Here is a 12614-nt window from a genome sequence, read left to right on the forward strand (position 1 = left end):
TATATAACATTTATAATCTGTATATTTATGTCTTAGATTATGCTGCACATCCACCATACAAGTACCTCTAAAATCAGCAGTTACTATAGAAACCATGATGTATTAGAGCTAGATCATTATTATAAACCTGTGATTTTACCGGCAGCTGTGAGTACTGTCAGAGCTGCTGATATAGAAAGATGCCCTGACATTGATGCCCTGACATAGATGATACAACATGAAACACAGCTTTTGGCAAACCATCAAACAAATATTTATTTGAAAAACACAAATCGAAAACTATTAATTTTTGTCAAAAATGGAAATTGGATTTCTGTATGTCTGTTCATGTGACTTCTCCAAACATGTTCCTGGAATGCAGGATTCCTCTTCCACATAATCATACAAGTGTCCACAGTAGTCAATATTGAGATCAACGATTAGAAAAGTATTCCTCCTGGAACTTTTGGAATTCCGCCTCGGTGAATATGGATTGTTTTTCTTGTTTCTTGACGGGTTTCTCTGGCTGGTGCCGGGATTGACGGCCTACGTTCTGATGCACGATCTAAAACACACAGAGGGCAAACCATGAGCTTCAATAACAACAAATGCATTCATTCTGTTTGACGATTTGTATAGTGTAAAAACATCAAGTCTGGCTTTAAAGCATAATGCTTGCACTTTGTCCTAAATTCTAAATTAACACGTAGTTTCACGAAGCCTAAAAATGAAAACAAAATAGCAATCCGTGAAACTGTGTGGCTACATACAGTACATACCATGCAAAATGTCTTAAGAACTTGGTAATTATGTACAACAGAAATGCCTGCAAATATAATGAATTGGAAAGTTTCGAGGTATCAAAATAATGCTCATATTAAGCAGAAGAAAACAGAAAACGTGATTTGACTTTGTGTTTAAAGCTGCATAAATTCCCTTTGGTACACTGTTGTGCAGTTTTATAAGGAAACCAGCAAGCAGGGAATTCCAGGCATCTTGAGGAACCTGCTTTTCTGTCTCTGCACCTGAAATGTTCATTTTCATAAACTCAAACACTCTTAATATTGTCAAATTTGACAATAAAACATGATACTTTTCTAGAACATTAAATATTTCAAACAAATAAAAACTTTTATTTATTAATTAATTTTTATCATCATTATTAATTTACGTTTCTACTTATATAATAATGCAGCAGGCAAAAAAACAAACAAAAAACAAAACAAAACAAAACAAAAAAAAACCACAATGAAATCCCCAAAAAACAAGCAAACAATGGTTTCCCAAGACTTCGGCATAGTGCAGTGCTCCCTCAAAAAAGATACAGTGCTGTGAAAAAGTATTTGCCTGATTTCTTCTGGGTTTTTTTGTACATCTCATAGTAAATTGTTTCAAAAATGAAAACAAAATCCAAGACAAAACAAAGGCAGCTAGAGTAAACACAAAATAGAGTTTTTAAATTGTAGCTATTTATTGAAGCAAAAAAAACTATCCAATACCAACTGGGCCTGTGTGAAAATGTATTTGCCCCCATAGTTACTAATTCCCTAAATCTATGAAACTGCATTCATAATGTGGTTCAGCTGGACTAGACGCAACCAGGTCTGATTACTGCAAACCCTGTTCAATCAAATCAACACACAAATAGAACTTTTTCAGCAGCATGAAGTTGACTAAAAGGTCTTACCCAGTAACACATGATGCCAAAATTGAAAGAAATTCCAGAAATGATGAAGAAGGTGATTGAAATACATCAGTCTGGGAAGGGTTACAAAGCTAATTCAAAGGCTCTGGGACTCCAAATAACCACAGTGAGAACAATTATCTCCAAATGGAAAAAAACTCAGCACGGTAGTGACCCTTCCCTGAAGTGGCCGCCCTTCCAGAATTCCTCCAAGAGCACAGCAACTACTCATCCAGGAAGTCACAAAAGACCCAAGGACAACATCAAAGGACCTACAGACCTCCCCTGCATCAATAAAGGTCACTCTTCATGACTCCACATCCATGGAAGCGTGGCGAGGTGAAAACTGCTGCTAACCCAGAAGAACATTAAGGCTCGTATGAATTTAGCCAAAACACAGCTTGATGATCCTCAAATATTTTGGAAGAATGTTCTGTGATTTGTTGGGAAGACAGGGGTCCTGTTAAATCTGGCGTAAACCAAACACTGAATTCCACAAAAACATCATCATACCGATGATCAATTATAGTGGTGGAAGTGTAATGGTGTGGGGTTGCTTTGTTGCTTCAGGGTCTGGGCAACTTAGTAATAATTGAGGGAAACATGAATTCTGCTCTCTACCAGAAAATCCTAAAGGAGAATGTCTGGTCTTCATTCTGTACGTTGAAACTCAAGCGCAAATGGATTATGCAGCAAGACAATGATCCAAATCATAGGAGTGAGTCCTAGTAGTAAGTGAAAGACTGATCTACAGTTATCGGAAGTATTTGGTTGCAGTTATGGATTTATAAAGGAGGCAAAACCAGATTTTACGTTTAAGGGGGCAATTAGTTTTTCACATGGGTGATAGGTGTTGGATAACTTTTTTTGCTTCAATTAAAAAAAAAAGAAGTAAATAAAAACTGTAACATGTTTATTCAGGTTGCCTTTGTTTTATATTGTATTTTGTTTGAAGATCTAAAACTATTCAGTATGAGATACACAAAAACAAAAGAAATCAGGCAAATACTTTTTCACAGCGCTGGATATTTCAATATATTTGTTAAACAGTAAAAAATGGCTGCTTTAAACGTGTTCATGGCAGATAGACAGTATATCAAGTTTATATATACTACAATACCTCCAATTAGATATAAAATGTATAAAATCCAACACACTCTATATTATGTTTAAGTACCTTCTGTGTGCAGCTTGTCTGCATTTTATAGCTGTTTCCCAGGAAATACTGCAGGTTGGAATTGAGCTGACTTTTCTTCTGCTTCTTTCTGTATTCCTCTACAATGAAACAACAGACATACAGCAGTTTCAGCCCAAAGCATGTGCCTCTCTATGGCTATATACATGTATTTCTGTCCATAGTTAACGGATAAATGAATTAAATTTCTCACCTAAGGCATTTCTGATCTGCTTGTCTTTGACTGTGGCTTTGTTTTTTCGGGTTGTGTTGTGGGGCTGCAGTCGGCGGAGCTGCTTCCTAACACCCTGCTTATTGGTGCTAATCTGATCCATCACTGATGCTTTCTTGGTGCACTTTTTCTTCGGACCCTTGGCCACACCTTCAAAGTGCGAGAAAGAGCATGAGGTTAATAGTTACATTTTGAAAATGTTCACAATGACTGCACGCAGCTTTGTGTTTACTTCAACTGCTTTCACCACTGCCGTGTATAGAGGCTCGTCTTAAAATGACTTACCTGCGAAAACCATTAATGTGATAACCCATAATGATCTATAATTGACTGGTACATTCTCAAATAAACCTCAATTTATTATTATTATATTACGACACCCTCAAAAAACCAAGTAGAACATGACCAAAGTTCAGAATTCAAGGATGAATCCAAGGATGCATGGGCAGTCAGTGAAACCACTGCCCATGTCTGGTTTTGCGGATGTGCACTATTTACATCACATCACTACACTTCGACACAGTTGAGGACCGAAGCGTACATACGCCTTGCAGAATCTGAAAAATGTTAGTGTACCCCCACAAGCGACACTGAGAAGAGACAAATGATCAGAGAGCGACTTGTTGCTTTCTACTGTGAACGCTGGGTTAAACAGAGAGAGAAAAAAAACAGAGAGTAAGGAGAGACAGGACATGGAGAGAGGGAAAGAGAAGAAGGTAAAGAGAGACAGGGGCGTGCAAGTCTGTTTCAGTGTGTAATGTGATGTCAGGGTGTCAGCTTAAAATGCAACTAAGCAGATGAGTGTCGGCTAATCCTACAGCCGGCTTCTACACATAGCCGAGAGGGAGGGAGGGAGGGAGAGAGAGAGAGAGAGAGAGAGAGAGAGAGAGAGAGAGAGTGTGAGTGAGCGAGTGTGTTTGTGTGCATGAGAGAGAGCATACTGTATGTGTGTGAGAGCACATGAGAACAATCTGACAAGCAACATGAGAACAATCTGACACCAAAGCCAACTTTGAAAATAATAATAATTAAAAAATTAATCTGGTCACACCTTCAGCAAGAGTTGCTTCCTCATCTGTGTTTTCTTTTTAAAATAAGTAAATGGAGCTAGACTGATTCAGCTGAGGAGGAAACATGCTAAATTTGCAATCCCACTGGATTAATAGCCTAATTACACTTTCATTAATGCAAAACTCGTCAGTAAATTTCCTGGAGGCTTGGCAGAATGCTTATATGCAGGCTTTATTGGCAATGCACAATAAATGGAAATAATATATTAAATAAATAAAAAGCAAAACACTTCCACAGATATAAATATATGTATATATAAATAAATCTGATTGTCAGTGGGTCAAATGTTCACAAATGTACACTATCATTTAGGTGCACTGCCTTTTAACTGCTTGAACTTGACTCATACACTTGGGGTAAAGTATTCTCATAATACTTTGCAGGAATTTCTGCCTGTTCCTCCTGACAACAGGAGCCTGTTGAGACTGTGAGCCTCAATGTTCAGACTCACTCCTTCAGTTCATAAAATTTTCTATGCGATTCAGGTTGCGGCTTTATGATTGCCACTGCAAAATACTTCCACTTTGTTGTTTTTAAGCCATTTTGGAGGTATGCTTAGAATGACTGTCCTGGCTGATGTCTTAATGTTTTGCTCCAGTATTTCTAGATAATTCAACTTCCTCATGTATCTATTTTCTGAGGTGCACATGTACCTTTTCCAGCAAAACATTTCTACAGCATGATACTGCCACCCCCATGCTTCACAGTTTATATGTTTTTTCCCCCCTACTATACATAGCACTGATCATTGTGGACAAAGTTAAATTTTTGTTTCATCTGACCTGAGAGCACTCCACCAAAAGGCTGGTTATCACCTGCAACCTTCAGTCTGGCTTTAATGCTGGTCTTAGAGTTCTTAGACTTCTTCCTTAACTGAGGAGAACGTTGTTGCCTAGTTACGCACACTGTCTGTCTGTCATATATATATATATATATATATATATATATATATATATATATATATATATATGTAAAAATTTACAACTCCCTTGTTTTATTTTTCCACATTTCATTTCCACCTCTCTAAATGCGTTACACTCGTCCGCCATGTTTGCAGGTTGAATTCGGCAAAGCAAACCGTCACAAATCGCCTCCTCCCTCACGCAAGGAGTTGTGTGCAATATTAGCTGAAAAAGTGTCCACAGATCCACACTTTGAAAATCAACCGGAAATAGCAGACCATCCGGGTACCATTAGGATACTCATTTCAACATACTACGATTTGGAACACACCAATTCTAACCTCGGATACTAGGTGAACTGGGAAGCAGCACGTGTCTAAAGGCAGGCCCATTTACAGCCAGAGGTGCACTCCCAATTAACTCCTAATTACGGCAAGTGGCCAATCAGAAGCTTCTAAAAGCAATTTCATCAATTTCTGGAATTTTCCATACTGTTTAAAGAGACAGTCGACTTGGTGTATGTAAATGGTTGACACACGTTGAGAAATTCTGATATAGTGAATTAAAGCTGAATTAAATATGTCTAATCGATTGTTTTAAAATGCCTTCTGATGAGAAAGTAGAACTCACAATTGGCTTGCTAAAAGAAATACATGGTAACATGAAAAAAAATTGAGATCTTTAATCTAGATGTGAGGTGATATATGTTCAAACCATTTGTGCATGAGGAATGAAACGTTCAGAAACAATTCAATAAATTACTAAATAAACAATAGAAGCATGGTTACATCAAACACATGTTAGTGGTACCTACAACCTTGTTTTTCTTCAGTCTATCTACACCACTGTGGACCAAACCCAGAGCTTTTATTTCTGCTGTTAGCAAACCATAAAATTAAAAGGGGAACATTTTCACTATCTTATTCTGCAATTACTGACGGCATATTACATAAACGCCGCTGTGACTGTGTTCGGACCTTCTATAGGCTATAATCAGTTAGCTAGCGACTAAAGTTCCTGACTAAAAATATGCACTGTTTACCTTTCAGATCTTCATTAAGCAGTTCGAGTCCCCTTCTTAACAGTGAAATCGACATGGTGCAATCTTTAAACGGCTATTAAACGCTATGAGATGTAAATTCAGCCAAAAACCTTGTAGTTAACACTATACTTCCGCAGCATGTGGCTACGTCGGCTTCGTCGTCTTCTTCTTTTTGTTTTTAATGGCGGTTGGCAAACCACTAAAGGTGTATTACCGCCACCTACTGGACTGGAGTGCGGGCAGTAGATTGGCAGGAAAAAAAAAATTGTAAAATTAATAAATAAAATAATAACAGTAATAATAATAATACTAAAATTAAATAGAAAAAAACCCACTAATAATAATAATACCAAAACAATACTGCATACATAAAAGAAAATAAAGAGATAAATAGCTATATACTAGTTATTCGTACTATAGATTACTAAATTCTCTCACTTATACCAGTACTTTTTAAATAGTTTATTAGGGGGCGGTGCATTAACCCAGATGTTTTCCCCAGCAAGTTCTCTAGTGTCTAGTAGTTGTTTTCCAATCTGCATCTCTAGCTCAGCTCTTTCCTCCTCATACCTTTTGCAGTCTAACAGAATGTGTTTCACTTTCTCTTGTGTACTGCAGTGTGTGCAGAGTCCAGTGGAGTGTTTTCTTATTCTGTTTAATGCTAGATTTAATCCAGCATGACCTATTCTAAGACGCATAATTATCATCTCTTCCTTTGGGTTTCTGCCCTGCCTCACACTCATGGCTACTTGTTTTTGTATGGCATATAGGTGTCGTCCGGTGTCATTTGTGTCCCAGTATTCCTGCCATATTTTATGCGTGTGTCCCTTTATAATGGTTTTGATCTCTGCTCTACTTAATGGTACTTGTATATCAACTGTTTCATGTTTTATAGATCTTTTTGCCAGTACATCCACAATTTCATTCCCTTCTATCCCTACATGTGCAGGAACCCAGAAGAAGGAAATACTCAGCCCCTTAGCATGAAGTATGAGAAGCAGATAAAGTATCTGGTAGACAATGTCTTGTCTGCATGATGTTTTCCCAGACTGTATGCTTGATAGTGCTGATAGACTGTCAGAAGCTATAGCGACATCTTGGTTCTGATGATTTTTTTCCAACCACTGCAGTGCCAATAGGACTCCTAATAATTCTACATTGTACAATGATAAATAATCGGTCGCCCTTTTTTTGAATGCTACTTCATACCGAGGAATGAAAAAAGCTGCACCAGTGCGGCCAGTCTCAGGCTGTTTTGACCCATCTGTATATATGAGTAATTTATCCTGATATTGGTCCAAATAGTTTTGAATTATTATCCCTTGTGGTGCTATTTTCGAATTTTCTTTTAATATTTCTTGTAATCTTGTAGCTACAGATGGTTTTATGAATCTCCAGGGTGGTACAGTTGGTATCGCCACAATGGGGCTTACTTGTAGCTGACTGAGACCTGCATTTTGTGCCTTTACGTTTCCTAACCATCCAAAGCTATTAAAGTTAGTCCTATAAAACTCTGAGCATGCAGCATGTGGCTCATTTGTGTTGCACTTTAAGAAGTCGTTTAGAAACCACAACCGTGGCAGAAGATTCCACATAGAAACTACTGCAGTGCAACACACTGGCTTTGTTATAACTCATAGTAGCTTACTTAGAATTTAATTTAAAACAAAACAACAAATGGTTAACACAACGAATAAATATTAAATATTTTATGGAGCCACTGAGACTCATTAAACCTTTACAACTCATTAACATTATGAGAGGTTAAATAACTCTCTGTAAACATATTTCTTAGAGCTCTGAACCATTAAACTCTCACTGACTGGCTTTAAGAGATACTAGCTACAGAAATGGGTGCAACCTCGTACACATACACAATGAAATTGTTCACATACCTTTAAATATTGCATGTTTCTTTTTGTTTTATTAAACCATTAAATTTACATTTAAAATATATCCTATCTCTTTCAAAGAAAATGCCTTAATTTGTTCATGTAAAATTTCAAACACCGAGTATAATTCTGGTTTTATTAAGCAAAAGTATAATGTTGCTAGTTATACCCCTGGCAAATACAAGCTAAATCCCACAAATCCACAATGCGATTCACACTAAAACAGGAGGTTTGCAACAACACACCAGCAATATTAAAAACTGGTAATACTTAATAGTAGTTCATTTTAATAGTGTCAAAGGTCTTATCAGTGAACCAAGGACCCTAATGAGTGTTGCTCAATATGAACCTTATATACTGAAAAAATAGGACTGCAGTATACCTTAAATATTTATTACATTGCAATTACTGTAAATTAAAAAAAATAAAAAATAAAAATTAAATCCCCAATTACATAATTAAGAATTGGTTTGCAATGTTGGTTCAAGATGCGCACAGCTCACAATACCATACTTAATGATTTAGTGATTAAATAGATCATTTACATGTTGTAATCTTCTGCATCGTATTACACAATTCAATCATAGTGTGTTAATGATTGACAAACAATAGATTGTACAATCCTAATGGATATGACTGGCCTCTCCACCAAAGATGCAGTAACCAACTGCTCCACTAAGGGGTAGCAGTTTAACATTGTTTCATATACAGTCCCCTCTGAAAATATTGGAACGATAAGGCCAATTTATTTTATTTTTTTTCTGTAGACTGAAGATGTTAGGGTTTGAGATCAAAAGATGAATATGAGAAGACAATTTAGAATTTCAGCTTTTAAATTCTGGTATTTATATGTAGATGTTTTAAATGACATAGAACAAAGCACATTATGTATCAGACAACTCAATTTGTCAGTGAGCAAAAATACTGGAGCATGTGAGTGACAGGTGTTTTCTATTACCCTTAATGTCTACTCTTGGTTTGAGATCTGGGTTTCACCTGTGAAGACATGTATTTATTGTTGAAATAGATAAACCAACATGAAGACTAGAGGGCTGTCTATGAGAGAATATATATATATATATAATCAGAGGCATTACACAAACATTGGGCATAGCCAATACAACAATTTGAAATGTCCTGAAAAGGAAGAAACACTGATGTGCTGAGCAACAGACACCGAATAGGTCAGCCAAGAAAAACAACAGCTGATGAGAAAATCATTGTGAGAACTGTGAAGAAAACCCCCAAAACTACAGTCAGTGACATCACCAACAACCTCCATAAGGCAGGGGTGAAGGTATCACAATCCACTGTTCAAGTTCTGGAACCTTAAGATTAACCTCTACCAAAGTGATGGAAAAGCCAAAGTGTGGAGAAAGAAAGGATCTGCTCATGATCTAAAACATACAAGTTCATTTGTGAAACATGGTGCCAGTAATGTCATGGTTTGGGCTTTGTAATGTCTGCTTCGGGAACAGACGCATCAATCTTTATTGATGATGTAACTCATGATGGTAGCAGCAGAATGAATTCAGAAGTTTACAGGAACATTTTGTCTGCCAATTTACAGAGAAATACATCCAAATTAATTGGGAGGAACTTTATTATAGCAGATAGACAATGATCCAAAACACACTGCCAACTCAACAAATGACTTCATCAGGGGGAAAAAGTAGAAGGTTTTAGATTGGCCAAGTCAATCATCAGACCTTAACCCATTTGAGCAGGATTTCACCTCATAAAGAAGAGACTGAAGGGAGAAACCCCCCAAAACAAATTGAAGAGACTGCGGTAAAAGCCTGAAAAAGCATCACAAAAGAAGAAACCAACAATTTTGTGATGTCATTGATTCACAGGCTTGATGCAGTTATTGCAAGCAAAGGGATATGTAACCACATATTTAGTGTTATTTACTTTAATTTACTTAAGACTTATCAGTTCCTATACTTTTGCTTGCCTAAAGATTGTGTGGTCTGATACAAAAGTTTCTGTGTTTTATGTTGTTTAGATGTAAATACCAGGAAATTAAAACTCTCCTAAACTCTTGTCTCATATCCATCTTTTAATCTCAAACCCAAATGTCTGTGGTGTATAGCACAAACAACAAATTATTTAGCCTTACCGTTCCAATAGTTTCAGAGGGGACTATATTAAGCCTAAAAACCTACTAAAATGGCTTAAAAGATCTATAAATATGCAAACTGGAAACACCCTAATGATTTCGTTTCATTTCATAGCTTTCGTTTTTCACAGGTTGACACAAGCGGGGTTTCAGTATTAGAGAGTCAGTTTGCCTTGTCATATTCTCAGCCATTTATATAACAGTGGCAAAACCTGTCCAAATATAACATAACATAATCGTAAATCTGAATTATTTTGCTAACCGCTAGCTAAGTGAGCTAGCTAGGAAGCTTAGCGTGCAGGTTCTGTAGTTACCCTGTAATACTGGACATGACACAGTTTCAACACAATGACTTTGCGAAGTATTACGCTCAGTTGCCATTGTCTCTGTCGTATACCAAGCCTTTATTCCTAGCTTAAAATTTCATGATTTTGATCTGGTTCTCATTCTCGTTATTTGAGTCTTGTCTTAGTCTAGTTTATCCTGTTTGCTGATCGCCTGATCATTTGCCTGTTTGACCTCACTATTGTTTCATGATTTGGATTTGTCTGCCTATATCTCCTATAATAAAACTCTTATCTGCATTTGCATCCGTCCTCAACCTCCTTACATGACAGAAATGGAGTCACTGGTTTGCTGTGATATGACACTTGTGCCCATGAAATACTTAACTTGTGGCAACAAGACACAAAGAAGTTAATTGAATTAGACCAATTTGGCAACAGGAACCTAAGCATAAAAATGATTGATAATATTACACTTTACTTCAGTCCTGGAATAACATATTGGAGTCACCTCAGCTCACGTCACCTTTAAGTGAATTCTCAAAGGAAATAGACATGTTCCACAACATATTATGTCAATGTACACAATTCATGGCCATGACCATGACATGGCATCCCCTAGCCACAACATAATAACTTGTCTATGATTAAAAAAAATAAAAAATAAAAAATAAATAAAATAAATAATAACAATAAAATAATAATAATAATAATAATAATAATAATAATAATAATATATTAAGGTCACATCATAATTTGTGGCCTTGAAATATTAACTTCTGGCCTTACTATATTAAACTTTGGCCATGCCTCTATAAAAAAATTACCACCGTGTCACCTCAGAGGCTTAACCACTTAAGACAAAACAATAATTATTGCATAATAAGAGTAATCTGTTTAAGTAGTCCATGTTCATAAATTCTAACAATTAAACCCTTGCACTGTCCCTGTAGTATTACATGGCAGTATGTTGAAAATGTGAATTTGTAAGGTGCTGGTACCCTGAGCTAATGAAATCTAGGATTCTTGATTGTATATTTATGAAACTGTAACTTTTTCATCTTCTTCCACTTGATATGTAGCTGAAAACGGCAAGACTAAATGAGCTGAGGGGAGTTTTTCCAAGCCGTCACAAGAAATCAGCTATCTGTGGTGAGAGTGACGCAGTATTAGTAGAGCGTCTATATCACAGGATGTAGTTCTGACACACGCTGCAGTAAGAGTTTAGTCTAGATTACAAGAGTAACCTTTGCTAACCTTTACTATGTTAACAAACACACTAGCTCTATACTAGAAATTTTTCTACTAACAAGATCTTTTTTTTTCTTCCTTTTTTACAAGTCTCAGAATAACATGTTGTTGTTTTTTTCATAGTGAAACAAACAACTCTGCACTTCAACGAAAGCATTTCTCACAATATTGCTTCATTCAGGAAAACCCAGAGTGGTGTGAAGACTCAATGGAGAGAAACCAAACCTTCTACTGTAATTTCCGACTACTGAATAGTCATCTTGAGCTCACACTATACAGAGAAGTAGACAAGGTTTCTGAGGAAAGAGAACTTTTTATCAGCTGTCTATAGAAAGTGGGTTAAACCGTGGGCTCTGTGGGTGTAGATAAGATCTACGATAAGATCTTAGATAAGACGCCATTGATGTCAAAGTAACAACCTTAAATGCTAACAGTGATGTCTTTAGTCAGGATGTCCATTAACATTACGTGAAAATGAGAAACAATGTGGTGGGGGCATTAGTGTGTCCATTGACGTTAAAGCTCTTTGCCACAGGAAATGAGAAATATTGCATGCATGGACGGATGGATCCATGGAAGGATTGATGCTTAGATGGATGCATGGACAGATGGATGGATGAATGGATGATTGCATAAAACTGAGGAACTGCATTGAAGTTTCTTGCCAAAGTAAATGAGAAATTCTTGCATGAATGGATGGAAGGTTGGATGCATGGATGGTAAGTAGGTATTGGTCCCCAATTCATGATTGAATGGAGATTGCCATTCGTACATACATATTTTTCTATGCATGTATGTATGTATGTATGGATTGATGGTAGATTAGTATTGGTCCCAAACTGATGAATGTATGGTTGGATGGATGGATAGATGGTAGGTAGGTATTGCTCCTTAACTGATGCACGGATGGGGATGCATGGATGGATGAATACATAAAATATGCCAAAAACCAACAAAAACACCCAGTTTGTATAAAAAATA

The 12614-nt window shown here is 36.6% G+C and overlaps 1 protein-coding gene across 1 annotated transcript; it reads right to left on the bottom strand.

Moving 5' to 3' along the window:
• Positions 1–139: 139 nt before the first annotated feature.
• Positions 140–7037, bottom strand: rps19bp1 (ribosomal protein S19 binding protein 1). Its single transcript, XM_053638802.1, has 4 exons — positions 6085–7037; positions 3052–3219; positions 2841–2938; positions 140–544 (listed from the first exon to the last, which is right to left on the bottom strand). The coding sequence occupies exons 1-4, from the start codon at positions 6137–6139 to the stop codon at positions 413–415; spliced, it is 453 nt and encodes a 150-aa protein (XP_053494777.1). The 5' UTR covers positions 6140–7037; the 3' UTR covers positions 140–412.
• Positions 7038–12614: the final 5577 nt, after the last annotated feature.

Source organism: Ictalurus furcatus, chromosome 12, assembly GCF_023375685.1.
Source record: "Ictalurus furcatus strain D&B chromosome 12, Billie_1.0, whole genome shotgun sequence".
NCBI classification, from domain to species: Eukaryota; Metazoa; Chordata; class Actinopteri; order Siluriformes; family Ictaluridae; genus Ictalurus; species Ictalurus furcatus.

Coding starts and splice junctions, on each gene's coding strand:
- rps19bp1 (XM_053638802.1), bottom strand. CDS start 6,139: ATGTCGATTTCACTGTTAAGAAGGGGACTCGAACTGCTTAATGAAGAT. Junction 3,220..6,084: donor GCTTAATGAAGATCTGAAAG/GTAAACAGTGCA, acceptor CGCACTTTGAAG/GTGTGGCCAAGGGTCCGAAG. Junction 2,939..3,051: donor GCAGATCAGAAATGCCTTAG/GTGAGAAATTTA, acceptor GTTTCATTGTAG/AGGAATACAGAAAGAAGCAG.